General features: G+C 44.6%; 1 protein-coding gene across 4 annotated transcripts in view; it reads right to left on the reverse strand.

The window, feature by feature from the left end:
- The window catches only part of PPP2R3A (protein phosphatase 2 regulatory subunit B''alpha), a 212665-nt gene that overhangs the window by 14100 nt on the left and 186062 nt on the right, over window positions 1–12503 (reverse strand). For all 4 annotated transcript variants that reach the window (XM_062214313.1, XM_062214300.1, XM_062214319.1 and 1 more), the window contains 3 exons: window positions 7453–7628; window positions 6889–7007; window positions 2376–2482 (listed from right to left, as the gene is read on the reverse strand). In XM_062214313.1, coding sequence (XP_062070297.1) covers window positions 2376–2482; window positions 6889–7007; window positions 7453–7628 — 402 coding nt within the window. The remainder of the gene's footprint in view (window positions 1–2375; window positions 2483–6888; window positions 7008–7452; window positions 7629–12503) is intronic.

The raw sequence follows: 12503 nt of genomic DNA on the forward strand, positions 1-12503 counted from the left end.
GAGAGACAGTGGCAGGGTGCTCCGTCGCTGAAGACCCCACTGGAGAGACAGTGGCAGGGTGCTCTGTCGCTGTAGACCCCACTGGAGAGACAGTGGCAGGGTGCTCCGTCGCTGTAGACCTCAGTGGAGAGACAGTGGCGGGGTGCTCCGTCGCTGAAGACCCCACTGGAGAGACAGTGGCAGGGTGCTCCGTCGCTGTAGACCCCACTGGAGAGACAGTGGCAGGGTGCTCCGTCGCTGAAGACCCCACTGGAGAGACAGTGGCAGGGTGCTCCGTCGCTGTAGACCCCACTGGAGAGACAGTGGCAGGGTGCTCCGTCGCTGTAGACCCCACTGGAGAGACAGTGGCAGGGTGCTCCGTCGCTGAAGACCCCACTGGAGAGACAGTGGCAGGGTGCTCCGTCGCTGAAGACCCCACTGGAGAGACAGTGGCAGGGTGCTCCGTCGCTGAAGACCCCACTGGAGAGACAGTGGCAGGGTGCTCCGTCGCTGTAGACCCCACTGGAGAGACAGTGGCAGGGTGCTCTGTCTGGAGGACTGCTCGTCAGTATCTCCTAGCTGGACCTGCTCTTCTTCATCCCTTCAGGTCCACGCTTAGCTGACCCCTTCTCTTCCGGTTTCTGATTCGAGGCCAGCAGGAGGCCCCGTAGGCACACTGGAGGATGTCAGGTTAGGTCTTGTTTCTAGCTGCTCCCTCTGGCTTCACTGCCAAAGGCTGGCTGAGTCCCATTACTGAAGGTCACACTTCCTGTCAGATGACCCTGTCTCTTTGGGTTCTGCTGACAGTCTCACCTCCTTGTTACTTCAAGTGGAGGAATGGACATGGCTTCCTGACTGTTGTTAGCTCTGGGCATCTGTATCACTTTTTTTTGGCTTCTCTAAAACCCTACTATATTTTTTGCAAATTCTTTTCAAATATCTAGTTTCTAGATGCTTACCTGTTATGCTTCATCCTACATATGCATAAAATGACAGGTGTAACATGAAATGATTCGCTGCACAACTCTAATCTCTCATAGTGAAGTATTAGAAATACATCACTAAAGACTAAAATAATGACCCAACTACACAGTGCGAAACTACACAGCTGTAAATTATCACTCAGACACATCTGTGGAATAATCTCGTGTATAAAGTGTGAGAAAAGGTGACAGCGAATTACACGACACTATTTGTGTAAGAGAAGAAAGAAAAGGAGGTATATGTATGTGCATATTTCTATGAAGAGTGTCTGTTAGCCTATGCTAGAAAATGACGCTGGCTGCTTCTGGGGAGAACTGGGTAGTAGGAAAGGTTTTACTATTTATTCTTTTGTTTCTTTGAATCTTGTATGAATAGATTATGTTAATGATAAGGATTGAGAGCCTTGGAGAAACAATTTCTAAGGAAGAATTAGAGGAATTGCTAAATCAGTCACTAGAAGATGATGGAAAAGTCAGCAAATTGAAATGTTCCAAACTTAAGTTCTTGGATAATCTAATTTCTTAATATGATTCCTTTAAGGAATTTCATCCTGACTAGTATAAACTAGGTGCATAAGTTACTTCTTTTTTTAAGGGTTGAAAATTTTGTTTAAGGTATACAAATTTCTTATATTTCATATATACAGACTGAGGAACATGGTGATACTTCCCACCCTCGCCTCCTCCTTCCCACACTCCCATCCTTCCCCCTCCCCCTTACTGTTTCTCAATTTTTATAATAATCTACTTTCAGCTTACTTTATACTCATAAAATTAACCCTACACTAATAGTTCAACAAATAATAAAAAAAAAAAAACACACTGTTCCTCAACAGTAGAGACAGGGCCATGAACAATCATTGAATCTCAAAATGTCAATTTCATTCCTATACACTGCATTTTTGGGCACTCTATTAATTACTCAAGATCAGGGAAAACATGGTATTTATTTTTTTGGGACTGGCTTATTTTGCCAAGTATAATGGTTTTCAGTTGCATCCATTTTGTTGCAAATGACAGAATTTCATTCTTTTTTATGTCTGAGTCATATTTCATAAGTTACTTCTTATCCAGCACTGGATGTACAAAACCATGCCTGATAGACATTGGTTCTAAATGTGATCATCTTTTTTTTAAAGAAATTGCATTGCTGTAGCTTCCTCTCTCATCTGTAGGGCTTACTGACATCACAGGAGCAGTGGTGTGATACTCAGTGATCTTGGTTTCCAGTGAAAGGTTTGCCTTCATTAAAGGAATCTGGTTATGAGGAAGGCAGGAGAGAATTCCCAGGGAAAACATTCACTTAACTGTTAGTTGGCTAAACCAGTTATGTCTCTAATGAAAGGAGGTTTAAGTATCCTGACATGGGCGCCCCTGCTGGAGAGGCTCCCAGATGCAGCCAGAGCGACTCACCCTTCTTGGAACTGCGCTTGGGCAGACTCCTCGGCAACCAGAGCCTCGTACTCCTCAGCAGCAAACCTGTCCCAGTCGGAGGGCTCAGGCCCGTCGTTCTCCGCGTCCTGCATAAGGGCACAGCACAGGATTCAACAGTAATCAAGGAACTGCAGGCAGGTCACAGCAATGCTGTTTACAGCTGGAAACCCATCTGCGAACTGTTTCATGTCAACATGTGAAAAGCGGTGCTGAGGCAATACCCTTAAGGTGATTTTCTACAACTCAAACCACAAAACTGGTAACTGCGAGATATCTGAGGTTGAGATTCTTTAGTCTTATCTTTTTTTTAAAGATTATTTATTTGAAAGGCAGAGTTACAGAGAGGCAAAGAGGCAGAGGGGGAGAGAGAGAGAGGCAGAGAGAGACAGAGTCTATTCCATCTGCTGGTTCACTCCCCAGATGGCTGCAACGGCTGGAGCTGTGCCAATCTGAAGCCAGGAGCCAGGAACTTCTTCCATGTCTCCCATGTGGGTGCAGGGCCCCAAGGACTTGGGCCATCTTCTACTGCTTTCCCAGGCCATAGCAGGGAGCTGGATAGGAAGAGGAGCAGCTGGGACTCCAGCAGGCGCCCATATGGGATGCCGGCAATGCAGGTGGTGGCTTTACCCACTGCGCCACAGTGCCGGCCTTGAGTCCTTAGTCTTTTTTTTTTTTTTTTTGGACAGGCAGAGTGGACAGTGAGAGAGAGAGACAGAGAGAAAGGTCTTCCTTTTTGCCGTTGGTTCACCCTCCAATGGCCGCTGCGGTAGGCGCGCTGCGGCCGGCGCACCGCGCTGATCTGATGGCAGGAGCCAGGTGCTTCTCCTGGTCTCCCATGGGGTGCAGGGCCCAAAGACCTGGGCCATCCTCCACTGCACTCCCGGGCCACAGCAGAGAGCTGGCCTGGAAGAGGGGCAACCGGGACAGGATCGGTGCCCCGACCGGGACTAGAACCCGGTGTGCCGGCGCCGCAAGGTGGAGGATTAGCCTAGTGAGCCGCGGCGCCGGCCTTGAGTCCTTAGTCTTCTAATCAGAGGCCTTTCTCCAGTCTTCCTCGCCTGGCACAGCAGCTATCTGCAGTGACTTGTGGTTTGCACGTGCCCACCTGAAATGTTTCCTTTCCTCTTGCACATTTCTGTTTCTTTAAAAGCCAGCTCAGGGTTAGGTGTTTGGCACAGTGGTTATAATGCTGTGTGGGATGCCTGTGTGCCACACCAGAGTGCCTGAGTCTCTGTCCCTTTTCCATTTCCTGTCCAGTTTCCTGGTAATGAAACACCCTGCCAGGCAGCAGGTGATGCCTCAAAAACTTGGTCCCTGGGGCTAATGTGCAGGTTTGAAGCCATTGATCGTGATGCTGGTATCCCCTATCAGAGTCCTGGTTCAAGTCCCGGCTGCTCTGCTTTTGATCTAGCTTCCTGCTAATGGACCCGGAGAGGCAGCAGACGATGGCCCAAGCACTGGGATCCCTGCCACCATGTATGGGACCTGGATAGAGTTCCTGGCCCTGCCTGGGTTGTTGTGGCCACTTGGGGAGTGAACCAGTAGATGCTCTGTTTCCCTCTCTCTTAAATACATGAATAAATCAATATTAAAAAAAGGGAAAAAAAAAGAAGTTGATTTCCATCACCCATGTGGGTGATGTGTTTACAGTTCCAGGACTGGCCCAGAACAGGCTGTTACAGGGAGTTGGAGAGCGAAAGATCTCTTAACGTTGCTCTGCCTTTCAAATAAAAATAAATAAAACTTAGAAAACAACACAACATTCTTAAAAATAAAGCAGCTCAGACACCACTGTGATCCCTTCCTGGGAACAGCCCTTTGCTCCTGGTCACTCCCTTCTCACTATATGCTTTGGCTCTTCTGTCTTTGTTGTCTCTGTAATACTCAGTGTCTCTTCAACTCAGGGCCCGGAATTTATAAGCATTTTCTAACTGCTAATGTTCTTTGCAGATCACAACAAATACCAATAATTGACTCTTATATAGAAAAGTAAAATTTATAATTAAAAACAATTTGAAATTTTTATTTGAAACAGAAAAAGAGATTTTCCATTCACTGGTCTGCAATACCTGAGACTGGGCCAGGCCAAGGCCAGGAATCTGGAGCTCTGTGAACTCGGTCCATGTATCCCACGTGGGTGGCAGAGAGCCAACCACCTGAGCCAACCACCTCCCAGGTGGACGTCAGCAGGAAGCCGGAACTGGTTTGAGGAACCAGGATTTGAACCCAACAACTCTGATTTGGGATGTGGGCACCCTAAGCAGTGTCATAATCACTATGTCAAAAACTTGCCCCAAGAAAAGTAAAATTTAAAGGTAAAAATTGATACAAATAAAATAAAGTGGAGAAAGGCTACTCCATTTCCATTCTATATTATAGGCATTATTTTCTTTGTTTTAAATAGAGATTTATTTATTTATTTGACAGAGTAATGCAGAGAGCGAGCGAGCAAGCGGAAGGTCGAGATTGAACTTCCATCTGGTGGTTTACTCCCCAGATGGCTGCAACGGCCAGGGCTGAGACAGGCCAAAGCCAGGAGCTGGAAGCCTCATCCAGGTCTTCCACGGGGTGGCAGGGGCCCAATCACTTGGGGCACCTCTGCTGCTTTCCCAGGCCATTACCAGGGAGCTGGATTTGAAGGACAGCAACCTGACACGAACCAGCGCCCATATGGGATTCTGGTGTCACTGGCCCAGGGCAGTGTCTTCTATTATGTGTTTCAGGGAAATTGTCTTTCCAAGTGGAAAATGAATTAGTGTTGCCCGTAGGGCCTAGGGTCAGTTATGTGTAGATGAACATAAGCACCTAAATATTGGCCACTGGCCACACAATGTTAATCATAGTTAAGCTACTTTAAGGCCCTTTCTTTCTACCTCTCAAGTATTTATTTATATGAAAGGTGGGGGGAGGGGGAGAGAGAGGGAGGAGGACAGAGAGAGAGAGAGAGAGAGTGCGCTTCTATTTGCTGGTTCACTCCCCAGCTGGCCACAATAGCTTAGCTGGGCCAGGCCAACACCAATGAACTAGGAACTCTATCTGAATAATCTCCAGTGGGTGGCAGGAACCCAAATACTTGGGCCATCATCTGCTGCCTCCCAGGAACATGATCAGGAGGCTACATTGGAAATGAAGGATGTAAGTGTCCCAAGGTTCGGCTTAACCCACTGCCATAAGGCCTGCCCCTCTCCACCCTTTTAACATTCCTGAAATTGCACTGGACTTAACTGGCAATATTTGTTTTAGTTTTTGCTTAGAAGTATATATAATAATGTAGCATGTTAAATTCAGTGAAATAAAATAATGATTTTAGGCCAGTGATCATGCACCTTGGTTTGTTCCATGATCAGCTGCAGGGGATTTTTTTTTAGAGGTCATCTTGATATTCTTACTACTATTTAGGTCAAGCAGTTACACAACATGTGTAAGAAAAGAAGACTGCAAAAAAAAAAAAAAAAAAGAAAGAAGACTGCAATAGCTTAACAGTTGTACTGCCAATCAACTGAAGTAAGTCCTTTCCTGTAAACATAATTTTTGCTTCTTTAATAGGGGAATGGTAGAACCAGTGTTGGTATTCTTTTTTTTTTTTAAAGGGATGGGTGTGGGCCTGGATCATTCCATACAGAATTTCCTTTTTCTTTTTTTTTTTTTTTTAACTGAAGGTCCACCAGTTTTATGTATGAAGAAGGGTACTCATCTCTGATGTAGAACAACATTCAGAACTGACAGGCACGCACAGCTACTGGGAAACACTTGACAAAGCGTTATGTTATCTGGAGGTTATCTGTGTAGAGCTAGCTTTCACTACAAGGAGGAAAGTCATTTCTCATGGAACACTGGAAATGAATGATAAATTAAATCAAGGCCAATCTGGGTTCTAGGACAGATGTGCTTACTGATATATTTTTAAAAGTCAGAAGGACAAATTTTTTTTTTTCAAAACTCTTTTGTCACTAGTTTCTTCACTCTTTCTTTTATTTATTTACTTGAAAGAGTTAGAGAGGGAGGACAGACTCCATCCATGGGTTCACTATCCAAATGGCCGCAACAATAGTGGCTGGGCCAGGCCAAAGCTAGGAGCCAGGAGTTTCTTCCGGGTCTCCCATACGGGTGCAGAGGCCCAAGCACTTGGGCCATTTTCCATTGCTTTCCCAGGCCATCAGCAGGGAGCTGGATTGGAAGTGGAGCAACCGGGACCCAAACGGGAGCCCTGCCGGCGTTGAAGGTGGCAATGCCTGTCACCAGTTTCTAATGTGTATTTACATGCACAGGCTACACAGTGCAAGTGTGGAAGGCACATAAACCTTATTATCTAATGTGAGGCTCAGCTGTGGGGACAGATGTGCTGCAGGTGTTTATTCTCTGGATTTTGTTAAATGGCTTAAATGTCACCTCTTCAAATACGGGGATTCCTGCATGCAGACACCATTTTAACATGTAGCACATAGCCCCTGATACTGCAGCCCCCAAAAAGAAGTCAAGATTATACCAGTACCTTCTGGACCGCAAAGGGATCTCTCTGTTCATGGTCTAAGTATTTCTCCAGGTTAAAGAAAGTGTCATAGAAGATGTGAGCCATCCGGCATCTCTTCAGATCTCGCAGAGTTATTTTGCCTGCATACAAACAAATAGATCTGGTGATTTCATCAGAAGCATTGTTGGCAAGAGAAAAAAAGTTTCACTGATGTATAAAAGCACATTTAAAAAAAGCCACATTCACATCATAGTAAGTTCACATAACAAAATGTACCATCTAAAAAGTGTACAATTCAGTGTTTTTAGTCTGCTCACAATGTCATACAACCATCACTCCAAGGGGAAACTCTGTACCCATCAACCAGTCCCTCCTGATCTCTAACCCTTCACCCCCTGTGGCACTCTGTCTCTACGGAAAAGTCCATCAATGCTACTTTTACACTAAAGTCAAGGTGAAGCACTTCGGTACTTGGGAATCCCACTGGGAAGACTCTGGAAGGTGAAAGAGTGGGGGACAATCTAGGAGTAAGTGCACCACTTGGTTAGTAGGGACACGGTGCAAACGGCCTTAGCTTGGGCTCACCATCACTGGCTGGCTTCACCAGGTCAAGCATCTGGCACAGCAAGTCATGGAAGGGCAAAGGCTCGATGCCCATGGCTTCCATGCGTTCACACTGCTCTTCGTAGAAGTACTCCAGCTCGTACATGGAAAGTACCCCGTCTCCATCCACATCCATGCAGCGGAACCAGTACTCGATGCTAGGAGGTAAGGATGCGCGTTAGTAAGGGCCTGGTGGAGGTCCTTCGTTCTCCCAGACCTACTACCACCCATCTTTCTTTCTAAGAAAGTAACATACATACATTTTGAACTTCCACGTAATTTTACAAAGTTTATTAAGAAAAGAGCAGATCTTTTTTTCTCTTTATTTTCCCACCCCAGGAGTAACCACTTTTCAGATAACATGCCTTTTGTTTCCCCCTTCTCACAGTTAAGAACTGTATATAAATTTCACACTGAGAGACGAGGTAGCTTTCCCCACTCCCCTACTTGACCTGCTCAGCTTCCAGAGCTTACAACCTTGTATTTTTCTCTCATGTTTCACTTGCTGCCACAGGTACCCTGCCCGCTGCAGTTTCTTGATGAAGCCCCCCTGGGCTCTCTGACCTGTTCTACCTGAACTGCCCGGCCTCCAGCCCTGGTCCACAGGACTCCTTTCACCCTTCTATTTCTCACATCTCAGATCTCCCCCGGTCTCTGGGTGGTCGGTCGTCTGATGCTTCTCATCCTCCAGATGCTTTCTGAGGATGACAGCATGGCAGGCAAATGTTCTGAGATTTGGATATTTGGGAGTTGCCCCTTTTCTACTCTCTACGTTGGTGGGTATTTGGCTCATTAACAGAGTTAAAAGTTAGGTGGTGTTCTCCCTTCAGAATTTTAATAGCACTGACCCATTGTCTCCTCTCTCCAGTGTGGCTGAGAAGTCTGAAGCTAAGTTGATAGCCTTCATTGTAATCTTTTTTTTCCTTTTCTCTTAGAGGGCTCCCAAGGTTTCTCAGAGTTATTTGAAATATCATGGGGAAGGGCCTAGGTCCAGATCTAACCAGGCTTTTCTGAGAGCCTGGTCAGTTTGGAAATTAGTATCCTCCCGTCCTTGGAAGTTTTCTTAAATTATTTTACTTCTCTGCCCCTCTTCCTCCTTCTGTGTTCTCTCTTCCCAGGCCTCCTGCTGTTCAGATCTGCATGGTTCAACAGGGTATGCTGGAGCCACATACAGTTATTCAGTGAAATGCAGCTAATTTAATTTGAGGTGTGTTCTAAGTACAAATACACAGCAAATGTTGAAGCTTTAGCTTTAGAAAAGGAATGTATAACATTAATATTGATTACATGTTGCAATAGTAATAGTTGAGGTATATCTGGATAAATAAGATATATAGTTGAATATAATTTAACCTATTTTTTTGAATGGCACAGTGCCAATAGTAGAGAGGAAGAGGAAGAGAAAGAGGGAGAGGGAGAGGGAGAGGGAGAGGGAAAGGGAGAGGAAGAGAGAGAGAGGGAGAGGAAGAGAGAGAGGGAGAGGAAGAGAGAGAGGGAGAGAGGGAGAGAGGGGGAGAGGGGAGAGGGGAGAGGGAAGAGGGAGGGAGGGGGAGAGAGGGAGAGAGAGAGAGATACACACAGACAAGGAGAGAGGAAAACTGATTGATTTCCCACCTGCTGGTTCATGCCCTAAATGCCTGTAATAGCTAGTGCTGGGCCAGGCTGAGGTCAGGAGCCTGAACAGAATTCCATCTGGGTCCCATGCATGGGTGTCAGGAACCCAAGGTCTTGAGCTATCACTGTTGCCTCCTAGGGTGCATGTTAGTAGGAACCTTTCAGGAATCAGAGGTAGGACTCGAACCCAGACACTAAAATATGGGGTATGGCTGTCCCAAGTGGCTTTTTAACCACTGTGCTGCTGTGTCCACCCTCCTATTTCTTTTTATGGCTAAAGTTTAAAACTGTGTATGTTGTTTGCAACATATTTCAATTTCCAGTTATGGTGGGCTTTTTGGCCTGGTCCTAATTTTTCTGTCTTGTTTCTGCTTTCCATAACTTCATCTTTTTATGTTTTCTAATTTTCCTCTAATGAATAATCATTATGCTTAGGCTCTGAGAAGGTAAATTACCTTAGGTTAAAAAATAAAATCTGCTTTAGAAAATCCCTTCTGAATGTGTCCTGTATGTGTTTAGCCATCTGGATAGCCCTTGCTTCTAAACTTTTTATTAAGAAAAGAGCAGATCTTTTTTCTCTTTATTTCCCCACCCCAGGAATAACCACCTTTAGCTTTGCCTTCATCTTTTCAGATAATATGAACAAATAGAAAGCATATGAAAAGAATAACTATAGAGAGAAACAGTTTTAAATTTTCATTGTGAGACCACTTCATTCAAAATGGATTAAAGACCTAAATCTATGACATGATACCATCAAGTTATTAGAAAACACTGGAGAAAACCTGAAAGAAATTGGCAAGGTATAGAGTTCTTGGAAAAGACCCCAGAGGCACACACAATCAAAACCAAAATTGACAAATGGGATTACATCAAATTGAGAAGCTTCTGCACTGCAAAAGAAACACTCAGCAAAGTGAAGAGGCAACTGACAGAATGGGAGAAGTTATTTGCAAACCACGCAACAGATAAAGGATTAATACTAAGAATATATAAAGAGATCAAGAAACTCCACAACAACAAAATAAAAAACCCAGTTGAAAAATGGGCAAAGGACTTTAACAGGCATTTTTTGAAAGAGGAAATCCAAATGGCCAACAGACACATGAAAAATATTTAGGATCACTAGCCATCAGGGGAATACAAATTAAAACCACAATGAGGTTTCATCTTACCCCCTCCCTCCCCGATTAGAATTGCTTTCATACAGAAATCAACAAACAACAGATGCTGATGAGGATGTGGGGAAAAATCCACTGTTGGTGGGAATGTAAACTGGTGCAACCCCTGTGGCAGACATTTTAGAGAGACCTGAGAAATCTGAATATAGACCTACCATATGACCCAGCCATGCCACTCCTGGGAATTTACCCAAGGGAAATGAAATCAGCATATGAAACAGTTATCTATACCCCTATGTTTATTGCAGCTTAATTCACAATAGTTAAGATATGGAATCAACCCAAATGTCCAGCAGCTGAAGACTAGATAAATTATTAGATATGTACACCATGGAATACTACATAATGGCAAAAAAATGAAATCCTGTCATTTGCAACAAAATGGATGAAACTGGAAAACATCATTTTTAGTGAAATAAGCCAACCTGAAAAGGATGAATACCATATATTCTCCCTGATATGTGATAACGAATAGAGCACCTAAAGTGTAATCTATAGAAGTGAAATTGACACTTTGAGATGCAATGACTTTGAACAGCCCTTGCTCTTAACTGTTGAGGAGCAGTTTTTTTTTTTTTAATATTATTTGATGAATTCTTTACTTAGTATAGAGTTAACCATAAGTGTATAAAGTTAATTGAAAATAGATCTTAGTAAAAAATAAGAATGGAAATAGGAGAGGGAGGAGGAAGAAGGGTGGAGGGCAGGTATGGTGGGAGGAATCACTATGTTCCTAAAGTTGTACTAGTTAAATGCATGGAGTTTGTATTCCTTAAATAAAAGATTTCTTGGAAAAAAAAAAAGACCACTTCATCAAATTCATGGAAAATGGAGTTAAAAGTTTATTTCAGTGAAAAAGCATTTTGAAATTCATGCCTGTAAGAGGCCTTTTGAAAGTTCACGGCAGGCCGGTGCCGTGGCTCAACAGGCTAATCCTCCACCTGGCGCCGGCACCCAGGGTTCTAGTCCCAGTCGGGGTGCCGGATTCTGTCCCGGTTGCTCCTCTTCCAGGCCAGCTCTCTGCTATGGCCCGGGAGTACAGTGGAGGATGGCCCAAGTGCTTGGGCCCTGCACCCCATGGGAGACCAGGAGAAGCACCTGGCTCCTGCCTTGGGATCAGCGCGGTGCGCCAGCCGCGGCAGCCATTTGAGGGTGAACCAATAGCAAAGGAAAACCTTTCTCTCTGTCTCTCTCTCTCACTGTCCTCTCTGCCTGTCAAAAATAAAAAAAGTAAAAAAAAAAAAGTTCATAGCAAAAGGATATTATGGAAAAAAAAATGCACAGATTTCAAACATTTTCAAAGGGCCCAGTGTTATGGTACAGCAGGTTAAGTCACCACCTGTGATGCTGGAATATAACCAATGGTTTGAGTCCCAGCTGCTCCACTTCTGATCCAGCTTCCTCTTAATGTGCCAAGGAAGGCAGCAGAAGATGGCCAAGAACTTGGGCCCCTGGAACCCATGTGGGAGACCTGGACGGAGTTCTAGGCTCCTGGCTTCAGCCTGGCCCAGTCCTGGGCATTGTGGCCATTTGGGGAGTAAACCAGCAGGTGGAAGATCTCTCACTGTCTGTCTTTATCTCTCTCATATATATAATCCTGCCTTTCAAATAAAATTTTAAAAAGATTTTATTTATTTATTTCAGAGGTAGAGTTACAGACAGTGAGAAGGAGAGACAGAGAGAAAGGTCTTCCATCCACTGGTTCACTCCCCAAATGGCTGCAATGCCTGGAGCTGAGCCGATCTGAAGCTAGGAGCCAGGAGCCTCTTCCTCATCTCCCATGTGGGTGCAGGAGCCCAAGCACATGTGACATCTTCCGCTGCTTTTCCAGAGAGCTGGATTGGAAGAGGAGCAGCTGGGGCTAGAACTGGCGTCCATATGGGATGCTGGTGCTGCGGTTGGAGAATTAACAGCCCCTCAAATAAATCTTAATTTTAAAAGAAGAAAAATTTTCACAACAAAATAAACTTATCTTTTAATTCCATTTTTCCACAAACTTTGAAATACTTGTATTTCCCAGCATCTTTTGGTCCTTGGGGTAGATGTAATTAAGTTCTGGGACTGGTGATTTCTCACCTTTGATGTAAATTCCTATAAGCAATTCGAGAAAGTTACAGGACACTGTAACTGTGAGTTATTGCTTAGGGAGTACTCTATGTATGTTCTTTGCATATTCAGTATATTCTTTAAAGGCATTGGCTTAGTGCCGCTCTCAGGCATAACTAAGGTGAATGAGAT

The sequence above is a fragment of the Lepus europaeus genome, chromosome 2 (assembly GCF_033115175.1).
Source record: "Lepus europaeus isolate LE1 chromosome 2, mLepTim1.pri, whole genome shotgun sequence".
NCBI lineage: Eukaryota > Metazoa > Chordata > Mammalia > Lagomorpha > Leporidae > Lepus > Lepus europaeus.